The 24,900-nt window shown below is 34.1% G+C and overlaps 1 protein-coding gene across 7 annotated transcripts in view; it reads left to right on the forward strand.

The window, feature by feature from the left end:
* TAX1BP1 (Tax1 binding protein 1) overlaps positions 1-24,900 on the forward strand; it is a 72,797-nt gene that overhangs the window by 39,757 nt on the left and 8,140 nt on the right. For 4 of the 7 annotated variants that reach the window (XM_074340916.1, XM_074340915.1, XM_019726154.2 and 1 more), the window contains 8 exons: positions 1,001-1,225; positions 1,769-1,915; positions 3,212-3,335; positions 4,549-4,652; positions 6,681-6,806; positions 7,939-8,010; positions 20,244-20,424; positions 20,779-20,927. In XM_074340916.1, the coding sequence (XP_074197017.1) occupies positions 1,001-1,225; positions 1,769-1,915; positions 3,212-3,335; positions 4,549-4,652; positions 6,681-6,806; positions 7,939-8,010; positions 20,244-20,424; positions 20,779-20,927 (1,128 nt within the window). The remainder of the gene's footprint in view (positions 1-1,000; positions 1,226-1,768; positions 1,916-3,211; positions 3,336-4,548; positions 4,653-6,680; positions 6,807-7,938; positions 8,011-20,243; positions 20,425-20,778; positions 20,928-24,900) is intronic. The other 3 variants (XM_019726158.2, XM_074340917.1, XM_074340918.1) reach the window with 3 other exon arrangements.

The following is a 24,900-nucleotide window of genomic DNA, read 5'->3' on the forward strand; positions in this document are numbered from 1 at the left end:
TCTCATTTATTAGAACAGCTCTGTAGTGTCCCTTCTTTTATTTATCAGCTATATAGTACATAATTGTTTTAAGTGGTGTATAATCCTTAGCTCTTATAAGCATGTTGCAGCAAGCATCCTTGTACAGATATCTAGGCACATGTATAAATCTGTACAATAAATTCCTCCAAGTGCAGTTGCTATGTAAAGTGTTTAAATTTTCAGTTATTTTCAAATCGTTTTTCAGAAAAATTAATACACCAAGAATGTATGATATATACTACTGCTTGTAGTGGCTGTGTAGGCTTTCATTGTGTGAAGGATGTATCATAATTTATAATAAATTCATACTTTTAGACATTTTCACTTCATTTTAATTTATGGATCCTTGTAATGATAAACCTGTGTTTATACCCTTTAATACTTTTCCTTAGAAGCTCATGAAAGTAAAATTGCTAGATCAAAAGCCATGTACTTTTTAAAGGTGTTCATGAATCTGCAAAAAACTGATGAGAAAGGTTGTATCACTTACAGATTATCTAAGTCCAGTTGTAAATGTGCTGATTATCCTAAACTCATTCAAATATTGGTATTACTGTTTTTTTTAGTAGTTTTCTTAAAGTACATTTTTTGAGTTACAAAGAAGTTTTTGAAATTACTTTTATTGGTGATTTTAAAAAATGAGAATCAATACTTCAGCTGGAGAGATTTTGGGGAACAAAAGCTTTTATTTGAGTCTTAGTGTAGCTAGACCATTAAGCACTGGTTATGTTGCCTGACTTCCTTTACTTCAGTTTCCTCACGTATAAAGTGGTAGCAATACCCGATGCATAGGGTTGTTATATGGGGACTCTGAAACAGTCATATCTTAAGTTTTTTATAGAATTGCATATCGCATCTAAGGCATGAATAGAAAAACAATATTTAAAAATTTGCATCTGTTGAAATATGAGTAAAAATTTTTTCTGCTTCTGTTTTTTACTTGAATGTTTTAGTCATATATTTATCTGTCTTTTTCCAGGAAGATACATTTTTTTTAAAGGAGCAACTTCGTAAAGCAGAGGAACAGATTCAGGCAACTCGGCAAGAAGTTGTCTTTCTGACTAAAGAACTTAGTGATGCTGTAAATGTGCGAGATAAAACCATGGCAGATCTGCATACTGCTCGCCTGGAAAACGACAAAGTCAAAAAGCAGTTAGCTGATGCAGTGGCAGAGCTTAAACGGAGTGCTGTGAGAAAAGACCAGGTAAAGAAGTTTAATTCTGAATTTTCATTTTGCCCAAAACTCATTATAAGGATGAGTTATGTTAAAATATACCTGGTTAGATTCCTGATCACAGAATTTTAAGTTTCTATTAATTTTGCTTAATCATTGTGACTTCTTGAGTTACAAGTAATGTAAGCTTTAAGAAAAAGTTCTGTAAACAAATTTCTAATGGTCAGTAAGTATTATTAAATTGCTCTCACTATTGTTAATTAAACTTTTTGATGTCTGGTATATATTGCTTTGTTTGGAATTTCTTACTAGCTGCATAAAATGGTATTAATTATTTAACAGGTAATAGTTGCTCCTCAGGAGGTGGATTACTCTTCTCTAGCTTTTTAAATGAACCTTAGTCTAAAAATATAAAGCTGGATTTATTAGGAGAGCTAATGTGGATCTGTAGCCAAAACTCCAAAAGAAATAAAAGCCAGAAAGAAAAAAGTGAAAATGAATTGGATTTACTATTGCATTATGAGATACAAAATTTTTATTTTTTCTTAAAGGAAGTGTTTATTTCTGTCTTAGGAAAAGACTGATACGCTGGAACACGAACTGAGAAGAGAAGTTGAAGATCTGAAACTTCGTCTTCAGATGGCAGCAGATCATTATAAAGAAAAATTCAAGGAATGCCAGAGGCTCCAAAAACAAATAAATAAACTTTCAGACCAATCAGTAAGTATAATTGAATTCATACAAAGTGAAATATTTCTCTTATTAATATTTTTGTTTGTAAATCAAATTTTATCATATTCTAAGTATCAGCCTTTTGAACATAACTTATCTCTGCTTGATTTCAAGTCATTGGCCTAATGTTGTAATGATACCTGGAATTTTTATTTGCTGGAGAACCAACAAAGGAAGCAAGGGCAGCAGCAGGAAAACAAACAAACGGAAAAAAGCCCTCATAATTATTTCCCTCTATGTTCTTTATAAATGTGTTTTTCACTTAAAGATTCAGTGACAATGACCCGTCCTCAGTGGGGTTAACCATTGATCATTCCCAGGGTCTTAGATGGGTTCTCAGTTGTCCTGGGTTCTTTCATTCTGTTATATCCATTAGATTAGGAAGAGTTAAAAAGTGTTAGCTAATTAACTGGTATTCCATTTGAGAGTGGGTAGGCAGATTTAATAAAATCAAGGAAACTTTTCTGTTTTGATGTTTGTTTTAATGTGGGTCCCCGAATTGTACTTAAATATAAGGCTTGCTATGTAATGGAGTCTTGGAAATGAAAAACAATTAAAATCTAAAGTCGAAAAGGGCAGCCGGATGGCTCAGTTATTTAGAGCACGAGCTCTCAACAACAAGGTTGCTGGTTCGATTCCCACATGGGATGGTGGGCTGTGCCCCCTGAAACTAAAGGTTGAAAACAGCAATTGGACTTGGAGCTGGGCTGTGCCCTCCACAACTAAATTGAAGGACAGTGATCTGGAGCTGATGGGCCCTGGAGAAACATACTGTTCCCCATTTAAAAAAAAAAAATTTAAAAATAAATAATAAAATAAAATCTAAAGTTGAAAATGATACCACAGTAAAGTTTATTTGTATTATATTGTATGATACAGATGATACTTTCCCAGTCTTCTTTTTTGAAATCTGAAAGGAGACAAAAGAAGCAAGAAATGCATGAGATAAAGTAGGAAAGCTTTTGTGAAAAAACATTATGCTGGAAATATGACCCACGTGTGGAATTTGGTTTTGGGCCTTTAAGTTACTATGACTTTGTAGTAGAAAACCGGTGAGATTTCCGTGAATGGCTTGTTTTGGTGGTATTTTGATGATTTCACAAGGAAAAGCATAATGTTTTTCTCTTTTGTAATGTAAGGTGATGTGTGTGACTTTAGTCTTTGTTGGCTTTTAGGATAATAGCAGCTTTGTGGAGTTTTCAGGATTTCTTGGTATTATTTACACAATTACTGAAGGAAGGAAATATAAATCATTTAACCATTTATTGTTAACATTTTGAATAGGCCAATAACAATAATGTCTTCCCAAAGAAAACTGGGAATCAGCAGAAAGTGAATGATGCCTCAATAAACACAGACCCAGCTACTACTGCCTCTGCTGCAGGTGTAAAGCCACCACTGTCTGCAGGTAAATATCTGTTCGACTTTTTGTGCAGTGTCCTGCCATAAAAAGTATTTATGCTTATTTATATTGCCTTATTCCTAAAATAAGAATTTTAGGAAGCTTATAGAAATCTTTATAAAGGAGGCAAAGGGAGGAAAGTAAGGGTCTAAAAGTAAGATAAAGTCATGCATTGTGGTGAATGTACAAACGTGAGTGTGAACTAGTGTTTATCTTCATGAGAATAGTCACAAGTGTTACATGAGCTGGTGTTTTGTAAACTCAAATGCGCACAGCATTTGGGCTGTAGGACAAAAGCCAAGAATTGAATTTTTTAATTAACATTCCACTAAATCTATGGAATTTTGAAACATTTCCGGCACTTGTAAGTGTACAGTTCTGTTGGGGGCAATAACTTACAGATCTCCTGTTTGGTGTGTCTCATCTCTCTTCTTCAGCTGCTTTGGAGCCATAGTGTATTTTCCTCATTAGTTGTACTTGGTGGATTTTAAGTTTTATGTTAGTTTATTAGTTTATAGAACAGATTGGAGAGACATAGTGAGTGCATGAACAACATGCAATTTGAATTAACTAGATTTTCATTTGTCCTCATTTCTTTTTTTTTCACCTTATGCTAACAATTTGGCAATAATGAAAGTAGTAGAGTGTATGAAAGTATATTTCCTTGTGTCATGTTTGGGGCAATTGATGTTTTATACTTTTTAAATGTATTGTAAATTTCCTATACTAGTAAATATTTAATTAGGTTCTGCCGCTACAGAACAGGATACTGTTTTCCGCTTCTGAACATCCTCTTTAGTACTTAGATGGTGTTGTAGAAGTTTTACTTAGTAAAGACTTAGTGAATAGTAATGAAGGACTGGAAAAATGATTTAAAATGTTTTCTCAAAGAGTATGGCTTTCCTACCTATCCTGTCTATTCAGTTATATAAATTTTTTTGCCATTTTAGAACTATTTTTAGCTAATTAAAATCATGATCTTTTGTTACTGAATGTGAACTTGGTTCTGGCCAAACTGACATTTACAAATTCTCACCTAGAGTTTACATTATCCTTTGTTTATTTAGTGTATGAATAGACATTTTAAAATAGATGTTTTTCTCCTTCAGTATTCCATTTACTATATTTCACATTATACTGACCTTTAAGTTGCCTGGACAGGAAACTAATATAAGGGTCAAAATAATTTTTAATAATCTTATTTTCTGCCTTGTTACAGCCGAGAAAGATTTTGACATTGTAACAAAGGGGCAAGTCTGTGAAATGACCAAAGAAATTGCTGACAAAACAGAGAAGTATAATAAATGTAAACAACTCTTACAGGTAAGCTAGCTACCTTGTAAGTGAAAGATAGATTTATCAAATGTAATGACTTAGCTTACCTTTATTGTTTTGATTGAGGGGCGTCCTAGGATTTTTTTTTTTTTTTTCAAATCCATATACTGGTATTTCAGTTTAACTGTTGAGATGATGAAAGGGGGCTGTCTTGTGTACCTTTTCATATAGGCCTGTGTGTAAAATCATGAAATATTTTTGTGTGTGTGTCTGTTTCTCTGTGCATGTGGAGAGGAGAGGGATAATATTTAGAGCTGTAGAATGAAGTCCATACATTAGCTCAAGGTTTCTAGAATAATTTAAAATACTTTGTTACGGCCTTCTAAAGAATATTAATGTAATCTTTTAATCAAACATTGAACATTTATGTTGCTTCAGATGGTCTTTTTTCCAGTGGAAGGGCTGATGAGAACTGTTTTCCCTGAGTTCAGAGTAGTTAGTTTTAAGGGACTAAACTGTTTTTCATTAAGTATGAAACCATTCTGGGACAATTTTCATTCTACAGTATTATTGAAAGGAAGGTTGAATGTTCCATCAAAACTAAAAACTTCCTCAAGGTACATTTTTCTTTCCTTTTATAACTGTTTAAGTGCAGTTGAAATCCAAGAAGCTGCATGTATTTCAAGTCTGCAGTTGGATCAGTTTTGCCATATATAGTCACGAAACTACCAGTGTCAGGATAATGAACATTTCCATTACTCCCCAGAGATTTTTGGTGCCCATTTGCAACTCATCTCTCCCTTTGTCCCCATCCCTGGGAAACTGTTAGCTTGCTTTCTGCCACTAAGATTAGCCTACCTTTTGTACAGTTTCTATAAATGGAATCCTATGGTATGTACTCTTTATTTCCTGTCCTCTTTCAGCATAATTATTTTGAGACATACGCATATTGTTGCTTATATTGTACTTAATTCTTTTTTATTGCAAAAGTTCAAATCTCTTGCTATTTTAAAAATTGGGTTGTTCATCTTACTGAGTTGTAAGTGTTCTTTATTCTGGATATAAGTCCTTTGTCTCATATATGTGTAGTGAATATTTTCTCCAGTCTGTGGCTTGCCTTTTCATTGCCTTAATGGTATTTTTAGAAAACGTTTTAATTTTGATGAAGTACAGAATATCAATTTATTTTATGTTTTGTACTTTTTATGTTCTAAGAAACACCTAATTTAACTTGCAGAGATTTTTCTCCTATCTTGTCTTCTAGAAGTTTTATAGTCTTAGTTTTTACATATAGATGTATTAGCCATTTTAAGTTTATTTTTGTGCATAGTGTGACGTATGGTATATATAATATGGATATTCATTTGATCCAGCATCATTTGTTGCAAAGACTTCTCTATTAAATTGCTGAAAGCTTATTTTTAAACTTCATCTTGAACAAAAACATTAAAAATGACATTGGCAATTTACTTTTTCATCATGTTTGTAACTTCTTCCTTTTAACCTTCTGGGTTATAGAGACAAGCAACATATGATAAGTCAACCTAGAGATTGTCTTGGTCTGGAAATCCCAGAGTTTTATCAGTGTCTGGAAACAACAGCATTACAAATATATGATTTTTATTATCTCCCTTTGCAAAAGTAACACATGGTTACTGTGAAATCTTATGTAGGGCATCACAGAAATAAAGAATAAAGATTGTAAAAAGTACCATCATGATTTTGATCCCCAGAGATAAGAGCTATTAATAATTTGGTTTATATTTTTCTACACAACACTACATAGCCATCATATAAAATTGTGTTAAATGACTTTTAAAACAAAAATAGGATAATACTATATATTCTGTTTTTGCAACTTGCTATTTTCAATGAATGTGTCATGACAGTTTTGGTAATTCCATTATGTGGATATAAAATGATTTATTCAGTCTTCCACTGACAGACATTTGGTTATTTCGGTTTTTTACTGTTAACAACAGTGTTTTAACAAACATTCAGCACATATCTATGTTTGTGTAGATATTGGCTCTGTAAGGATTTAAAATCTTTTGGTAATTTACTAATTTCGTTTAGGATGAGAAAACAAAATGCAATAAATATGCTGATGAACTTGCAAAAATGGAGCTGAAATGGAAAGAACAAGTAAAAATTGCTGAAAATGTGAAACTAGAACTAGCTGAAATAGAGGACAATTACAGAGTAAGTTTAGTATTCATTTAACTTGAAGCATAGTACATAGTACTTTTGAAAATGTATTACCTATAATTTTTTTTACCAATCTAATGTACATTTTTAATATGGATAAATGGGGATAGTATTTTTGTGTATAAATAAAAATGTACTATGTATTTAGTTATGTTGCGTATAGTTTATTAACTGTTAACTGAGAAAATGGATACCCATATGCATTGCCATTGTGGCTTTAATTCTGTGGATTCAGATGGTTATTAAAATCATATTTTTTAATTGTGCTCAGTTTTTAAGATGAAAAGGGATCATTTTATTATCCTCTTCACTTTAAAACAAACAGTGTATGTAGAATTATTTTAGGGCCTTTAAATTTTTGTGGAAATGTAGTAATACATGATCAGTAATTTTTAAAATTTATGTAAGTTTTAAATTTATCACCAAAGTGTGTTACTCATGATCCTAAGTGAAATACTGCAGAGTATATTTTTGCCAGTGTAACCTAAGGCAATAAACAAGCCTAAATGATATTTGTGAGAATATTAGAGAAAAAAATTAGCAGGCTATCTAACTAATCAAGAAGAAAGGAATTTTTCTCTCTAAGGAATAAAGTGTAATCTATATTAAGATATATATGTATATGTAATTTGCATATTTTTGTGTGTGACTAAAGACTAGGAAGTTCGAAATTATTTAACTTTGCGAATCATAACTAATTATACCTATAACCTGATTTTTAAATGTAATATTTTTAAAGACACCAAGAACTACTTTCCTGATTTTTAAATGTAATATTTTTAAAGACACCAAGAACTACTTTAGGTTTCCCCCATGGGGGCAGGAGAGGGTGGCACATTATAGGTTAAGATAATTTTACTGATGGTCCATATTTGTAATTGTGAAGAAGTGGACACACAGAGCCTGGGGGATTGACAGTGTTGGTGTAGTTTCATATAAAGTAGGGGAGGAGTTTTAAGAGCGAGGGAAGTTGGTCAGTAATGATAAGTAATTCAGAGATGTCAAAGAATAAGAACCAAGGAAAACATGGATGTGGTAATAGCAATTATTTTGATAGAATGCTATAAACTCGAAGTGTAAGGAGAGAGTAGATAATGAAAAAATTTGTTATACTTTCTTTCTTCAGCTTCAGTTGGCAGAGAAAGAGAAAGAAATAAATGGTCTGACATCACATTTGGAAAACCTCTCCAGGGAGAAGGTATTGAACAATGCACTTTAAAAATGTTTCATATGACACTGATAATACAACTTTATAAAGAGACTGATTTTACAGTTCATGTGAGAGTGATTTTTCAAAAAACAGTTGAATAAAGAAAAGACTGTTAAAGACTTTTAGATGGAAAATGTTTTTTGTTAAATATTTTACTTCATAATTTGAAAAAATGCTTAAAAGTTGAAACTTAGTTTAGTCTGTTACATATTTTATATTTAACAATAAATAAATTTTACAGTGTTCAAATTGAGGAAAACAGTAAAAATTTAAAAATTACATATAATGTGTTTATCTGGTTTTCTTTTGCAATAGGAAACATTTTAGAAGTTGTTAAATGATTTATGGCATAACCTAACATTCAATCAGAGCATACCTTTGTGTAATGTAAAAGGTTCTGTAGTGTAGCTTTTCTCAAAGTGGTGTGTGGTCCTTTGGGGGGTTCCCATTCCCTTTTAGGAGTCTATAAAGATAAAATTCTTCATAATACTGTGGTGTTATTTGCTTTTCCCCCCCACTGTGTTATACTTGCACACTTGGTGTGAAAGCACTGGTGGGAAAACTGACGTATTTATATATGGCAAGGCAGTGGCATCCAGGTGCATTCGTAGTTACTGTAGGTAGTCATCCCACCGTGCATTCACAGTAAGAAAAGAAAAGCTTAAGATGACGAAAGAGTAAAATAATTTTATTGAAGCTTGTCCTTGGGGTACACATCTTTTTCTTATTTGTGATGAAATGGGAAGTACCTCCAAAGCACTTCTTTTCCCTAATCATGTATGATGGTTATCTTAAGGTAAAGCATTTGTACCATTGTCGGAGTTGTGAGTTGAACTATCTTTGTTTTTTATGGCACATTATTTGTATTTTAAAGAATGACTAATAGAAAGATTTGGTTATTCAGAGTGGTGTATTTGGCAAGCATTACTTGAAAAAAAGTGAAGCGAGCCTTTTACTTTAAGGAAAAACAATTGATAATTTTTGTTGCCAATGATAAAAGTCAGTCTTGAAGCAAAAGTGGAATTTTGGGAACCTTGTATTTGCTACCATAAGCTTGATATTTCTCAATGCTTATGGACTTTTGTAATGAGATGGGTGGTAATATTAAGACTACGATTTAAAAAAATTGTTTAGTGAAATGTGTGAACATTTGGAAGATCTTCATGAACCAATCAGTAATTTAAATGACCAGTGATGATACTACAAAATGATACGTGGTAAAAGAGCCATTCAAGTGCTAGATAGACCTCAAGGTTGGATGACATTACTGTGGTAGTTGCAAAATTCTGACTTTTCAAATCCATCACTTCCTCCGTTTTTCCCTTGGCATCTATAATTAGGAAGAACCTTCCTTTGCCCTTGTTCCTCTCTGACATCAACTCTGTGGCTTTATTGCAGACCTAAATTAAGGGCTCAGCTCCGCCTCCCACCGTGTTTTGCTAGAAAGACCCACAGAACTCAGGAAAACACTATACTTATGATTACATTGTATTAATAAAGTTTTGTTATAAAGGGTACAACTCAGGAACAACCAAATGGAAGAGATGCATAGGGCAAGGTGGGGGTGGGGGTGTCACAGAGCCTCCACGCCCTCTCCAAGCATGTGGAACTCTTAGTACATTGATGTTTTCACCAATGGGAAGCTTCCCTGAACCTTGTAAGAGTTTTTAATCTGGGGTCTCAATACATAATGATTGATTAATTCAATGGCCAAGTGATTTAACACAATCTCTAACTTTTCTCTCATCCCTGGAGGTGAGGTGAGTGGTATAATTTCCAACTGTATAATTGTGTGCGTGCTTGGTCTTTCTGGTGACCAGTCCTTCCTTTGAAACTGTCTTAGGGCCCACTAGTCATCACCCTGTTAGCATGAATTCAAGTATGGTCTAAAGTTTAAAAGGACTTGTTATGAATGACAGAAGACACGCCTATGATTCAATAAATTCAAGGAGTTTTAGGAGATCTGTGCCAGGAATTGGGAACAAAGACCAAATCTATTTTTTACATCAGTGTGGATGTATTTTTAATTTGTATTTGGGTGTCTGTGTTCTTCTGTCTGTCTGCCTACTTGCCTTCCTACCTGACCGTCGTCAGTATGAACTCTTTTTAGTCAGTAGCTTAGAATCTGTTACTGTTGTTAATTTGATGTTCACCTGGTTCTGTATTTGGTGAGGGGGAGTACATTCAAGCTGGTTTCTGATATGCCCCAGTATGAAGAGGATGTTGTTTTTTGAGCACTTAATTTCTTTCTATCCCTGCAAGATAGTCTAGCTCATCTTGTACTTTTCTTATCTTTGGAATTGGCAGGGTTTTTCTTTTTTTTTCTTTTTTTTTTTTTTTTTTTTTAAATAAGAATGAAGTTCTGGTCCAATTCTGGAATCAGTTACTTCCCTAAGGAGTTGTGATTCCTTTTAGTGAGAAATGGTATTTAGAAACCAAAATATGGGGCCTAGGTGTGCACATTATTGCTGGTGCTCATTGCTTCTAGATTCTTTTCAATGGACAGAACTAGGAAACATTTACATTTTAGAAATCATGAGTTGTAGTCCAGTTTCTCAGGGTTCTTCCTTGCCTTCCTCATTTCCTGTTTGTAAACTCCTCCCACAGTGAGAATCCTGGTGCCCAACAATGTCAATACGTTTATTCATTTGTTAAATCCAATAATCCACATAAAATAGTTTCAGAATTGCTCCAGGCATATCACTAGAAGAAGGAAACCTATTAAGAATAGAATTTGAGATTGTTTGCATTTTTTTTTTTTTTTTTTTTGCCCCCTAGGCTGCCCCGTATATTGTGTTCAAATGTTACCTGGCATTAGTTTTCTCTTCCCCCCTCTCTTCACTCTCCCCTTCCCCCCCCCCCTTTTCTCCCTCTCTTTCCTTTTTAGTATATGAAAACACAAAATGGATAATGGGTTAAAAAGATACCTGCAAGTAAACAGTGGATTAAAGATAATTAAAGCAATAGGAGCACAAATGAAGAGTAAGAATGTGATTTTTTATTTCTGGTATGAGTTTTGACCAGGTGTATTGTAAAGTTAAAGTGAGCTAAGCAGATCTTACAAGAAATTGGATATATATTCCAAATGCTTAAGACAACTTTTTAAAATATGAATTTACTTTCACTATTTTAATAAGAAACCTAACTCAGTGTATTTTGTGCTTAGAGATATTAGCTAATGCTAGAGAGAGGCAATCAAGATACTTTATATATTGTACATTTATAAAATACATATAAAATATAATTTATACGTCAATTATATATAATTTATGTATAACAGCTGTATTTTACATATTTTACATGTTTATGTATATTATTTTGAAGTTTCATACATGACAGTGAAAGGTATAGATAGTCCTGCACGATTATAACCATTTGTACATTTTGTAATATAAATGGCTGAAATCACACATGGAATATAATGTAGTGAGTGTATTAATTATGCTGTGTAACAAATTATCCCCAAATTTAGTGGCTTAAAACAACTTTTGTTACCTCCCAGTTTCTGTGAGTTAGGAATCCCGGTGTGGCTTTAGATGTTCACCAGACTGCAATCAGGGTGTCAGATGGGGATCAGTTGTCTTACAGATGTAGATCTACTCCTAAGCCCACTCAAGTGGTGGTTGTCAGGATTCAGTTCCTTGGGGACTATTGGACTCGGGGCCACACTTCCTGCTCTGCCATCTTCCATAAGGTCACTCCCTGCCTCTATTCTTGACTCAGGTAAAAAGTTATTCAAACCACAGGCAGGGTAACCTTTGAAAATGTAAAGCTGATCACTCCATTGTTTTAAGCTCCTTAATGGGCCTCCCATGCACTTAGGATAAAAGCCATAATTCTTAACATAGTCTATATTTTATATGACTGGTCTCCATTTATCTCTCTAGTTCCATTTTAAGCCACAATTTCCTTTTTCACTGTCCTCTGTAGAGTCTCTCTTAGTAGTTCTCAAACTTGAACTTGCATCAAAACCACTTGTATTGTTTCTGGTTCCTATTCCCAGAGCTTCTGATTTAGGAGGTCTCGGATGGGACTTGAGATGTTGCATTTCCAACAAGTTCATGGTGCTGCTGGTCTGGGGACCACAGTTGGAGAACTGTTCTCGTCACTCAGGCCTTGCAACTCACCAATTGCTGTCTTGTCTCAGGCCCGTCATTCATGTCCTTTGCCAGGAATATTCTTGCCTACAAGGCTTTGTTATTTTGTTAAACCTTTTTGTTTTTTTTTAAAGCAGAGTTTAAGCATATATGAAAATAGAATAACATTATGAACTTTGTTGTACTTCTCCCCCAGCATCAGCAATTGTTACTTTATGGCCATCTTCATCAGTATCACGGTAATTCCCTTCTCTCCTCCCCCCAGTGATAGTTTTCTCAAGTATATCCCAGAATTCCTATTTTTCCCCTCTCAATATGTGTTCCTCTCACTCTTGACTTACCCGTAAGTCCCAGATTAAATGCTCTTCTTTAGAGAGGCCTTCTTCGACCACCGAGGCTATATTAGATGGCACTATTAAACATACCTGGGACCCGCACTTTTATTTCATAGGACTTAACCATAATTTATTATTAATATTTATTTCTGTGCTTGTTTGTCTAACATCTGCCTCTGCTTAATTGTAAGGTTCATGAAGACAGGGATTGTGTCTATTTTTATTCACCACTGTATTTGCAGACCTAGTATAGTGCCTAATATTTGGTTTTAAATATTTGTTGAATGAATAAACAAATTAATGGGGCAAATGTAATTTACATCATTTGCTTATAAAAACATTTGGTAAATGTACTGGAGTCAGCAGTTTTATCAGCTAATACCCTGCCCTGTAAGAAATGCAGCAGAAGTAGGCCAGTTTGCTTTCTACCTCCTGTCTTTCTGAGTTACTCTTGATTTTCCTGCTGGTGACACTATAGTTTTATATTACTTCCAAAGATTGTATTTATAAGAATTTCTGTGTGCTATCCCAAGGCCTTGCTTAATGTCTGTCTTCTCGTCCAGTGTTTCTCTCTTACCTCACCCCTAACCCAGTCCTTTATAAGGTTAGGATTAAGTCATTTTTGTTCAGTGCTGACACTTAGACCTAGGCACCGTGCGTGGAATGAACCAAATGATCATGAAGCATTAGTTGTGTGGGTAAATTAAAAAGTGGGTTTATCACCATCTAACAATATGTATTTTACTTATTTTGTTTGTTGTCCCTCTACCTGCTCTAGAATGTAAGCTCCATATGGCAGGAATTTTTGTTTGTTTTGGTTATTCCTAAATCCCTAGTTCCTAGAACAGTACCTGCCACATAATAGATACTCAAAATATTTACTGAACTTATGCGTGAATGAAAGAACTCATTATAGTTTTTTAAAAATTAACTAGCTCCCTAGAATAATAAAAAAATGTTTAGAAAATATTTTCAGTATTATGAAGTGGGATTAAAAACCCTTCCAATTTAAATTTATTTAGAACCATAATAGCTTAAAGTGTTTTTTCGTGTCTTTCCAAAACCACTATTTAGAATTGTCATTTCTATGTCTTCATACTATTTCAGATAAATTTTGCATAAACCCTTTGTTAGAAATTTGAAAAGGAATGAGTCAAGAAAATAGTAAAGCAAAAGCAAAATGGCAAATTGTGATAAAATATCGAGAAATACTTTATTAACTATTGCCAGAGGAAAAATTAAAATTAAAAAAATTTTGAATTAAAACTCTTTCAAATGTTCCTTAACATCAGATACCTGACTAGTGATTTTTTTGAATCCTCATTTTATATTTCCAGATGATCTGCTTTCCATCTGAAAATGGAAGAGTTACACACACACACACACACACACACACACACACACACACACACACCCACACACAGGATAATGGAAGATGTCTCTAATTAAATGCTATAATAGCATGATGGTTATATAATGACCCTAAAAAACTGATCTTATAAAAATCACATAGATGATCATTTGTTTACCTTTTATGCTATAGCTTAGAGGCCGTCTGGAAGTTATAAAAGGATAAAGATTATGAGAATTACATACCTTGAACAACTTTTTCAGAGAGTTGTAAGTAATTCAAAATATTTAACGTCTGTTCTTCTTTACTCTCATGGCATCCGCATGTGGCAAATAAGATCAGTGTATCATTTCTCCCATTTAACAGTTTGAGTGGCAGAGGCATCCTTAATTTGTCCAGTAATTTGTAAAACCTACGCTACTGTGAGACATTTTGAAGAAAAAAAAGATGTAGGCACTCTGTCCAGCAAAGGCAAACCAGCTAAGCAAACTTTTGTGCCCTGGAACTGTAAAAGAGGGCTTCTCACAAGATCTATTTCTTAAATTGTAGAGGCTTTTTATTACAGGAGAATTGCAAATCAGTTGCTATTGTTTTTCTCAGGTAAGATAGTTACACTTATGAATGTCTTTTAAGGTAGGGGAGGTCTCGCAAGGGGTTCTTGACCGTTTTTGTGCCAAGGGTAAGTTGACAGTCTGGTGAAGTCTATTTTCAGAAAATGTTTTTAAATGAATGAAGTAACCACAAAGGAAACAAATGATAAGAAATAGTTATCAAACTATTAAAACAAATTTGTGATATGATAGTAGTAGTGTGTGCTTTTTTATTAAAATGTTAAATAAGATTTAGCATATCTAATTACCATAATTTCAAAGTACTGATGAATATAAAGGCTGTTTTGAGATGGCTGCAGTGACTCACATGAAGTGAATATATCTGTAGGTCACAAAGTTCAAAAGTACTGCAACTATTGCTGTGGTTATTTTTGTCTACATTAATAATTGAAAATGCTAAATGTCAATTAATGAAAAGATGTAAATTGTTTTTCCGCATCTAAGTTCAGGTATCTCCTGAATTCTAAACATGGCCCCTTTGGCAGGTGCTGTGAATGCATGTGTAGGAATCTTCTCTAAGTCAAGAGTTCAGTCTTCCAATTTGTCAGAGAACCCAACCATAACTCTCTTGCCCGTGTCCTTGTATTCTGTTACCTGACCTCCAGTTCCCTCAGGAGAAGTCAAAGCTTCTTGTTCCTGGTCCTTTTCTTACCCTGCCGCCTCCTTGCCGGGATTTAGTGCATCTTTGATGGTAGAGGAGAGGAATGTTAACTTAGAGTAAATTCTTTATTAGGTTGCAACTGTCTGTGAAGTTGCTTGACTGGACTAATGTATGCATAAATCTTTTGGTGACATCCTTGACTCCATTTAAGTAGTTTATTGTTTGTCTACAGAAGAACTTAACCATATTCCTCTAATATGCTTAAACTTTTGTAGAAGAATTTTAATCTAACTTTTTTGCTGCTTTGGTGTCCTTTTTCAGTTTTCTTGAATCATATTTGAAATATTTTTTGAATTTACTTTCTCTGTTCACATTGCCACTTTGACAATTCTGAATTACTAAATAGCATGTTTGGGGTTTTTGAGTCATGGCAGGAGATGAGGGACCATCTTTTGAGGGTCTGCTGTGTTCTAAACACTCCCCTCATTTTTCAATAGTCCTCTGAGGCTTGGAGAAGATAAATTCTTCAGGGTTGTTAGTACTGGATCTGATGAGAAAATCCAGGTCTGATGCCAATTCACCATGTCATGCTGCCCCCTCCACAACCCTCCACCCCTGCTCCCACTTGTTTTTAGTTTCAAGTATGCCCAGTATACTTTGGTAGATTAACCTTACGTTTGAGCATGTTGATATTCAAGAACCATTAGGCCCATTGAGTAAATTGTATACCGTATGTGTAGATTTGGCACATCTGGCCTTCACCTTGTCTTTTTAGCTACATCTCTCCTATTTTTAACACACATCCTGTGCTCTGGCCATATCATTCACTTATCAGTCCTGCAGTATGTTATTTCATATGTCTTCTGTACTCTTCACATGCTTAGGAGGAAATTTTAATTCCCATATCTCTTCGCAAACCTAAATTGACTTGCATTTTTCACGTTTACCAGTTTTGCTCTCAAAGATAAATGACTTACTCAGTTTTAATGTCACTTATTTCATTTTAAGGTCGTTTGTATAGATAAAAATTTGTTAACGTGGAGTCTCATCTCTAAAGGGATGACAGTCAGCAAAACCAGCTGAATTTTACTTTACAGTTAAAATCTTTCACTCTTACAGGCTTTGTTAATATTTCTGGTTGATACTTTATAATAGCTTTATGAAGTACAATTTACATGTAATAAAATTCACCCATTTTAAGTGCAGTTTGATGAATTTTGGCAAATATATGTAGTTCTGTAACTACCATTACATTCAAACGATGTTTCCATTACTGCACAAAGTTCCTCATACTTACTTGCAGCCGACTCCTCCAGATACCCCCAGTCCCAGGCAACCACTGATTTACTTCCTGTTACTAGATAGTTTTACCTTTTCTAGCATTTCAGTAAATGCAGTCAAGCTACAGAATTTATCCATCCAATAGTTCGTGGACATTAATCCTTTTACCAGCCGAGGGACATTTCTAGATCATTTCTAATGTTTTGCTATTAGGAATAATGCTGCTATGAACATTCTCATACAAGTCTTTTTGTGGACATGTTTTCATTTTCCTTGAGTTAGATAGATATCTAGGAGTGGAATTGCTGGCTTATATGGTAAGTGTATGTTTTTAAGAAACAGCCAAATTGGTCTTTGTGGCTGTATCATTTTGCATTTCCACCACAGTATATGAGCATTCCATTGCTTCATAACCTTACCAACACTTGGTATTGTCAGTTTTAATTTTAGTCATTGTAGTGGGTGTGGTGTTACCTTACTGTGGTTTTATTTTTAATTTTCCCAGTGACTAATGATGCTGAGCATCTTTTCTTGTGCTTATATTCTTAAATAAGAATTTATACTCATATATGTTCTTTTATGAAGCGTTCAGATTTTTAACCTATTTTTTAATTGAGTTTTCTTTTTTATTTGGTTTTAATAGTTCTTTATATATACCAAATACAATTCCTTTCTCATATATTTTGGAAATATTTTCTTCCAATCTGTAGCTTTTCATTTTTAAAAATATCTTTTGAAGAGCAAAAGCTTCTAACTTTGAAGTAGTCCGATTTAGCAATATTTTTCTTAATGGTTCATGCTATTTGTGTCCTATCTTAAGAAAATTTTGCCTAACTCAAGGTTGCAAAGATTTTTTACTTTTTCTGTCAGTGGATATATACAGTTTTAGCTTTATGTTTAGATTTATGTTGTATTTAAAAATTAATTTTCGTGCATGGTATGATATGTAGTCAAATTTTTTTTGTATACAGGTATTCAGATTTTTAGCATTATATAGTCAAAAGACCATCTTTTTCTTCCATTGAATTACGTCTGCACGTTTGTTGAAAATTTAAAAGTATGGGTATATTTTTTAATTCTCTTTTAATAAAACAGCTTTGTGTTGAGGGTCAGCAAACTAAGGCCTACAAGCCAAATATGTCTTATGGCCTATTTTTGTAAATAAAGTTTTATTAGTACATAGTCATGCCCGTTCATTTAGATATTGTCTATGGTGGCAAATAAAGGCAGATGTGAGTAGTTGTGATAGACTTTGTGTCCTACCATCTTTGATGGTAGAGGAGTGTTAACTTAGAGTAAACTCTCTATGAAGTTGCTTGACTGTGCTAACGTATGTCTGAAAATACCTACTCAGACATTTTATGGGAAAAGTTTGCCAACCTCTGATTTATGTCCTTATCCTTATGCAAGTACTATATTCTCTTGATAACTGTAGTTTTAGTTGATAGCTCCAGTTTTGTTTTGCTTTTAAAAAATGGGCTAGTTCAGGACCTTTGTATTTTGTACTGTGTTTTAGAATCAGCTTGTCAGTTTATACAGACGCCTGGTAAGATTTTGATTGGGATTTCATTGAATCAATAGAACAATTTGGGGAGAATTAATAGCATTAAAATATTAAATTTTCCAGTCTATGGATGTGGTATGTTTCTCTATTTGTTGAGGCTCTCTTTAATTTCTCTCATTAATGTTTGTTGTTTTTAGTGTATAGGCCTTTGCACATCTCTTGTGAAATTATTCCTAAGTATTTAATTTTATCGATGCTAATATAAATGGATTTTTTAAAAATTTCATTTTTCAATTTTGTTGCTTTTATGTACAAATACAATTGATTTTATATGTTGACCTTATACTGCAACCTTACTAAATTCATTCTCCTAGTTTTAGTAGATTCTGTAGGATTTTCTACATGTAGGATCATGGCATCTGTGAATAAAGACAATTGACTTCTTTCCAATATGTCTGCTTTAATCTTAATCTTGACTTATTCCGCTGTTTACAATCTCCATTACAATGTTGAATAGAAGTGGCGAGAGCAGACATCCTTGCCAATATTGATTTTAGGTAGAGTCATTTAGTTTTTAACCACTAAGGTTCACTGTAGGTTTTTGTATATGCCTCTTACCAAGTGAAGAAAGTTCCTTTTTATTTCTTGCTTGCAGAGATTTTTATTTTTTAAATCATGAATGACTGTTGAATTTTGTAAAATATTTCAATGGATCATATATGTTTTGTTCTGTTAGTCTATGAACATGGTGAATTACATTGATTTTTGGATGTTAAACAATTTACTTTCTTGTGGTAAACCCACTTGGTCACGATGTATTATTTTTTTTTACTATTGTTGGATTTGATTTCTTAGTAAGTTAAGGATTTTTGCGTCAGTATTCACAAGGGATGAGCTCAGTTGTTTTCCTGTGATGTCATTGTTTGGTTTTGGTATCAGGATGATAATGGCCTATGAAGTAAATTGAGAAGTATTTGTTTTTTCCCCCTCTAGTATTAGACAGAATTTATACAGGATTAGTATTTTTTTCTTCCAACCTTTATAATTATTTTTTAAAAATAAGTTTCTTAAATGCTTGATAGAATTTACTAGGGAAGCAATCTGGGCTGGTTTTTTGGCCTTTGACCTTTATTAATAGCTAAGTTGTAAGAGATTCAGTTTTCCCTCAATTAGCTCAATAAAAAGGATACTTTCTTGGCACAAGTAAATTTGAAAATATTAGTACATTAGGCTTTATTCTGCTTTCAGATTTAGTTATATGTAGAAAGCATTTATGAGAAGTTGAGAGCCAGCCTTTCCAACTGTACACTTTAAATGTTCAGTAGGCCTTTCCCCAATCCACAGGGTATAACATTCCAAGAGTCCAATGGATGCCTGAAACTGCAGATAATATCAAACTCTGTATTATACCAGGGGTGCCCCAAAAATGCATAAACATTTTAAGAGATGTTATCTATGTATTTTCAAAGTTGAATTACGGTAGCAATGTGTAGTGTGACGTTCGCTCAAAAGATGGTGTTAATCAAATGAATGCTAGCGTCACCATGCGACAGGCAGGACAGTCAGAGAAAATGGAGGTGGTTGTTTGAGGAGCACAAGACCACTTTGAAGTGGTATTTGAAATTTGAGAATGTTGTGGAAGTCCGACTGCAATGGAGGCGTGAGTGTGCAACACAACCTTCAACATGCCTGACACTTGCATGCATTCGTGATAAATTTGAGATGCATGGTACTATGTGAAGAAATTGAAATGGCATGTGCAGTGATACAAGGGGACACTTTGGTCATCATTGCTCAAGCAGTAGTTCGCCATCATCAGAAGTATGTGGACGCTGATGGTAACCACTTTGAGCACCTCTTACAATTGCAGAAGTCAAACGTGACTTGTATTCATCTTTCATTTTCTGTATATATTGAGTATTACAATTTTAATAGTTTTTTCCTTTCTCAAAATGTGTATACATTTTTTTGGCACCCTCTGTATATAGAGTTTTTTCCTGTACCTACATACCTATGGTAAACTTTAAGCTACTTTTACACTTTGGGGCCATTATCAAGTAAAATAAGGGTGACTTGAACACAGGCCTTGCATTACCACAGTGGTTGATCTGATAACCAAGGTAGCTACTAAGTGACTAAGGATGGGCAGTGTATACAGTGTGGATACACTGAAAGGTCTGATTTCTGTCTTAGGAGGGACAGGATAGGATGGAGTGAGATTTCATCTTGTGCAATTTAAAACATACAAATTGTTTATTTCTGTACTTTTTTTATTTGATTTTTTGGGATTGCGGGTGACCATGGGTAACTGGAAGTGAAACTGGATAAGGGGGTGACTAATAGGGAAATAATTTTATTGTTAAATTTTGGCTAAATGTTTAATGCTGCCCTTGTTATAAAGTATTTGATTACTTATTCACCTTTGTTTTTGTTAATTTTAGGAACTTCAAAGGAGTCTAGAAAATCAAGCAGAAGGGAAAACGGAAGGTCAGAATTCCCAGAGTCCTCAGATCTCACAATGTCTCAACACATGCTCAGAGCAAAATGGTCTTTTTCCTGCTGTACCAGATACACAACTAGTTCTGCAATTTGGTAATCCTTATGCAACACAGGAAACAAGAGGTTATTAAAATATTTTTGGTTTGGGATTAGCCGAATGTAGAGTTTTTTGTTTATATCTTTGTGGGATTAGAAAATCACTGGTACAGCCAACTCTAATAGAAACATTATTTTATAACAAGCAGTTTTAATGTTTAACACTAACTGGCTTCATCCAGAAGTGATATATCATGAATGAGTAGCCTATTTGCTTATTACATATAGTTCTTATTTTTAAAAATCACTTGGGTTTAAAATAAAGGCTTTTTTTTTTTTTGATGTGTTAAAATGGTCCTTTATATCCTGTTCATAGCTATACACAGAGATTCTAATTTTCTACCAGGTTTCACCCTTTCCTTGCAAAAAATTTTTTTTCAGATGGAGCAGATGGTGCTTTTTACCCAGATGAAATCCAAAGGCCACCTGTGAGAGTACCCTCTTGGGGACTGGAAGATAATGTTGTCTGCAGCCAGCCTGCTCGAAACCTTAGTCGGCCTGATGGTTTAGAAGACCCTGAGGATAGTAAAGTAAATTGAATTTCCATTTTCTGAGCCTGTCCCATTTATTTTCTTTCTTACGTAGAGAGTTACATGCTTATTGTGTGTGTTGAAAGAGTGTGTGTGCCTTTGAGTATACATGATGGCTTACTTCATTTTTGGAAAAACCTGCTTGTATTTAAATTTGGAAAATCAATCATGTTTCATATTTATACTTTAGGATTTGTACTTACATAAAATACTAAGTTTGGAGAAGGAACTCAGAATGTTGATAGTTTAATATTTAAAAAAATGTTAATGAGACATAATTGACATTAGTTTCAGGTGTACAACATAATAATTTGATATTTGTATGTATTGTGAAATGCTCACCGTAAGTCTAGTTAATACCCATTTTAGTTATAATTTTTCTCCCTTGTTATGAGAACTTACAAGATCTACTCTCAGCAACATTCAAATATACAATATATAGCAATTGTAGTCCCAGATGGTTTAATCTTAATTATCACTAAGTGATTTACTGTATTCCATTGATGTAGATATACTTGGCTTGAAGAAGCAAATTGTTCATGGCAGTATTATGTATGCTTCAGTGTGCGTCTTTTCATTTTAGTAGTTATATCCCACTTTAAATATTAAGGTGGACCCTTTATTTAGTTGGAAAAAGAGGGAAGTGGATATATATCATTCTTTTTCAGAGAAGTACTCTTTTAGACATTGTTAGTATTTAATCTCTCAGCAGCACAATACTCATCATAATTGAATTAGTTTGTGTAGCATGTCATTATTTTCATTTGATTTAAGAGATTTCTTCACCATTTAATAGTTTCTTTTGCTCATAGCTCTTTTTGGATTTCCTGTGCATTAAGAGGAATTTAAAAGAAATGCTTTACCGTGCTCTTTACAAGTACAGTGGTATCATGACCTGTTTCTCATTTAATCTAGTTGCTGCATTTAATTGCTATTAACCTTTGCAGAAACTGATCAGTGTTCAGACAGGCATGGTTTTAGCCCTAGTGCTCAACACGCATAATGGAGAAAAATGGGTTTCTCTCTCCTGCCTTTTGGCCTTCTATGTCCATTACTGGGAATAATTAGGAAAGCTGTCAGAACTTTTGTAGCCTATTTAAGGTCTAGAGTATCATTTTACTGCTTTTTCACACCTTTACTTCACGTTTTGCATATTTAATCTGATCATTCTTGGCACAGATGTTACATGTGACAAGTCCTTCTCTTCCGTAGTCATCTGCTTCAGTTTAATTAGCAGAATGTTCTTTCTGATCTGTGTGCTTTGCCCTTCTGCAAACCCATGAGAAGCAGTGTTAGAGTCTTGTGCTCATTTGCTGACATGCGTAGATTTGGTAATGAGATAGAAGGGCTCTTAATAGGCACACCTTGCGTAATTGTATTTTGCAATCAGAAGACTTTTCACATTAGACAGAAACACGTTTTTATGTACATTCAGAGCGTGTTTTTTTAAAAAAAATTCTTGTCATTACAACAACAAGAAATCACTTGCAAATGAAGTATTTTAGTAATTTAAGTTAGGATATAGAAAGCAGATTTGAGTTGACCTGTCCTTTTTCTCTGGTCTCTGTCCTGGGAGTGATTAACAGATGCCCCAGCATCTGAGAGTCAGGGTTGAGGCGGCCACTCTCTCAGCCTGTTCCAGTTACACACCTGCCATATCTCTTCCCTTCTGCACCAGAAACTGGTCAACTCTCAGATCAAAAGCCTTTTATGACTCCCTCTTACCAAATTGCTGTAGCAATAACTGTAACAGAATGATGATGATGGTGATGGCAACAAACAGTTCTGTAGCTCTGTTTGCCTGCTAATGCTTAGCTCTTTAAATATATTAACTCGTTTGTTCTTCAGAGCAATCCTATGAGGTAGGAACTATTACCTTCTCTATTGAGAGACAGTTTAACTGGCTTGCTTCACATCACACAGCTGGTAAGGGTACAGCCAGGATTGGAACCTCAGCAGTTTGGCTATAGAAGCTGTGGTTTTGAACTGCCTATGTACTTATCAAATGGGCTAAAGCAGAGGTTCCCAAACTTTCTCAGTTCATGGTGCCTTTCACATTTCAGTAAATTTTTTTTATAGCACCCCATAGGCCAAAAGAAATACTTGCAATTAACTAACAAATGTAGTTAGCATTTGGAAAAACTAATGCACATGCGTCGAAAGAAAAATTCATATATTTATTTCATTCTTAAATAACCATAGTTATTAATGGGATGAGTATTGTTGACCATTATTCACCTTCTCAAACCCTGGGATCAGATTGGACAAGCCACCTTCATTTCCTGTCTCACATTGATTTTTACAAAGCATATGCTTTATATCTCAGCAAGGACTGCTAAAAACCCAGCTTCTCAGAAATGCCATCAAAAGGAAGGTAGTGCTATCTTATGTTGAAACTGTGAGCTATCTTGAACTAGTTCATGGGTTATCTCACAAAAGGTGGGGTGTTCCTGCATAGTTAACCTAGAAAATAAAAAATATCACATAATACCCCTGTGAATTTGCTGTGGTTACTTTAGCCTCCTGCACGGTTTTTGGAACCATGGGTCTAAAAACCCTTGCTACTCAAAAATATGGCTTGTGGACCAACATACCGGTATCTCCTGGGAGCTTGTTAGAAATGCAGAATCTCGCCTCCACTGAGAATCGCACTGCATTTAACAAAATACTTAAGCAATCACGTGCTGAATAAAGCTTGAGGTACACTGGTCTAAACTTCCTGAGCCCATCATTCACGGCTGGATTACTTTCTCTCTAACACATGTTCTACTTTCCAGTTGTTTCTATGCCTTGTTCAGTGTTTCCCTTCCACCAGGACTAGCTTTACTCCTTCTTTCCTTTCTATCTCTGAAAAACTAAGGCTCACACATTCTATTAGTGGGTAGTTTGTTTGCAGCTTTCTACATGAATTGTTCGCTATGAATCCCCAAACTGAAGACGGCTTTTTTGTTGATATACATTTTATTTTTCTGATGAGTTTTTAGCTATTATTCTCAGAAGGAGCTGTGATTCTCAAAGGGTCTGTGACCCCAAAATTGTTGAGAATCACTACTTGAAAGAATCAAGGCCTGCTTCATTCATGGTGCGTTGAGTTTTTGCCATTCTTAAATTTTGACATTTTTTTATGTTTCTGCTGAAAAATCTGATGATAATCTAATGGGCTTTCCTTTGTAAACTTTTATGTTTCATTTGAAAATTTTATTTTGAATATAACTAATATGTTTTCTGTTTACAAAAATAGTATATACACTTGTAGTCCATTTATTTTTATCAAGAATGCCAACACATCTCAATGGGGAAGAATAGTCTTGTGAACAACTAGTGTTGGGACAGTTGGACATATGTATGCAAAAGAAAGAAACTGGACCCCTACCTTATTCCATCTACAAAATTTAACTCAAGTTGAATCTTAGTAAGAGCTAAAGCATAAAATTCAAAAGAAAGCATAGGGTTAAGTCTTTGTGACATTGGATTAGGCAATAGATTGTTAGATATGACAGCAAAAGCACATGCAACAAAGGGAAAACATGGACAAATTGGACTTCATCAAAAGGATTACAGGAATAAATTCTGTATTGTTCTGTTTTAAAATACGTATTTCCAGCTGATAACTGTATCTCTGGTTGGTATTCCTTAATGCTGAATTTTGCCTTTTCTATACCATATAGTATAATGCCTTTCATACAACAGGGACTGTTTAAATATTTATGATTTAATGATTTTAGTTAGAGAAATGCATTTAATTATTTCTGTTCTGTGCCTAATAAATGACTTATGTTCAGGTCATCTTAGAAAAGTAAATTTTGGTAACAGCCTTATTGAGATTCAGTTCACATACCCTACAAGTCACCATTTAAAGTATACAATTCATTGGTTTTTCAGTATATTCACAGAGTTGTACAACTATCAATTTTAGAACATTTTCCTTACCACAGAAAGAAACCCCTGTACCCTTTAGCAGCCACTTTCCCCT

Source organism: Rhinolophus sinicus, linkage group LG09 (genome assembly GCF_036562045.2).
Source record: "Rhinolophus sinicus isolate RSC01 linkage group LG09, ASM3656204v1, whole genome shotgun sequence".
In the NCBI taxonomy this organism is placed as follows: Eukaryota; Metazoa; Chordata; class Mammalia; order Chiroptera; family Rhinolophidae; genus Rhinolophus; species Rhinolophus sinicus.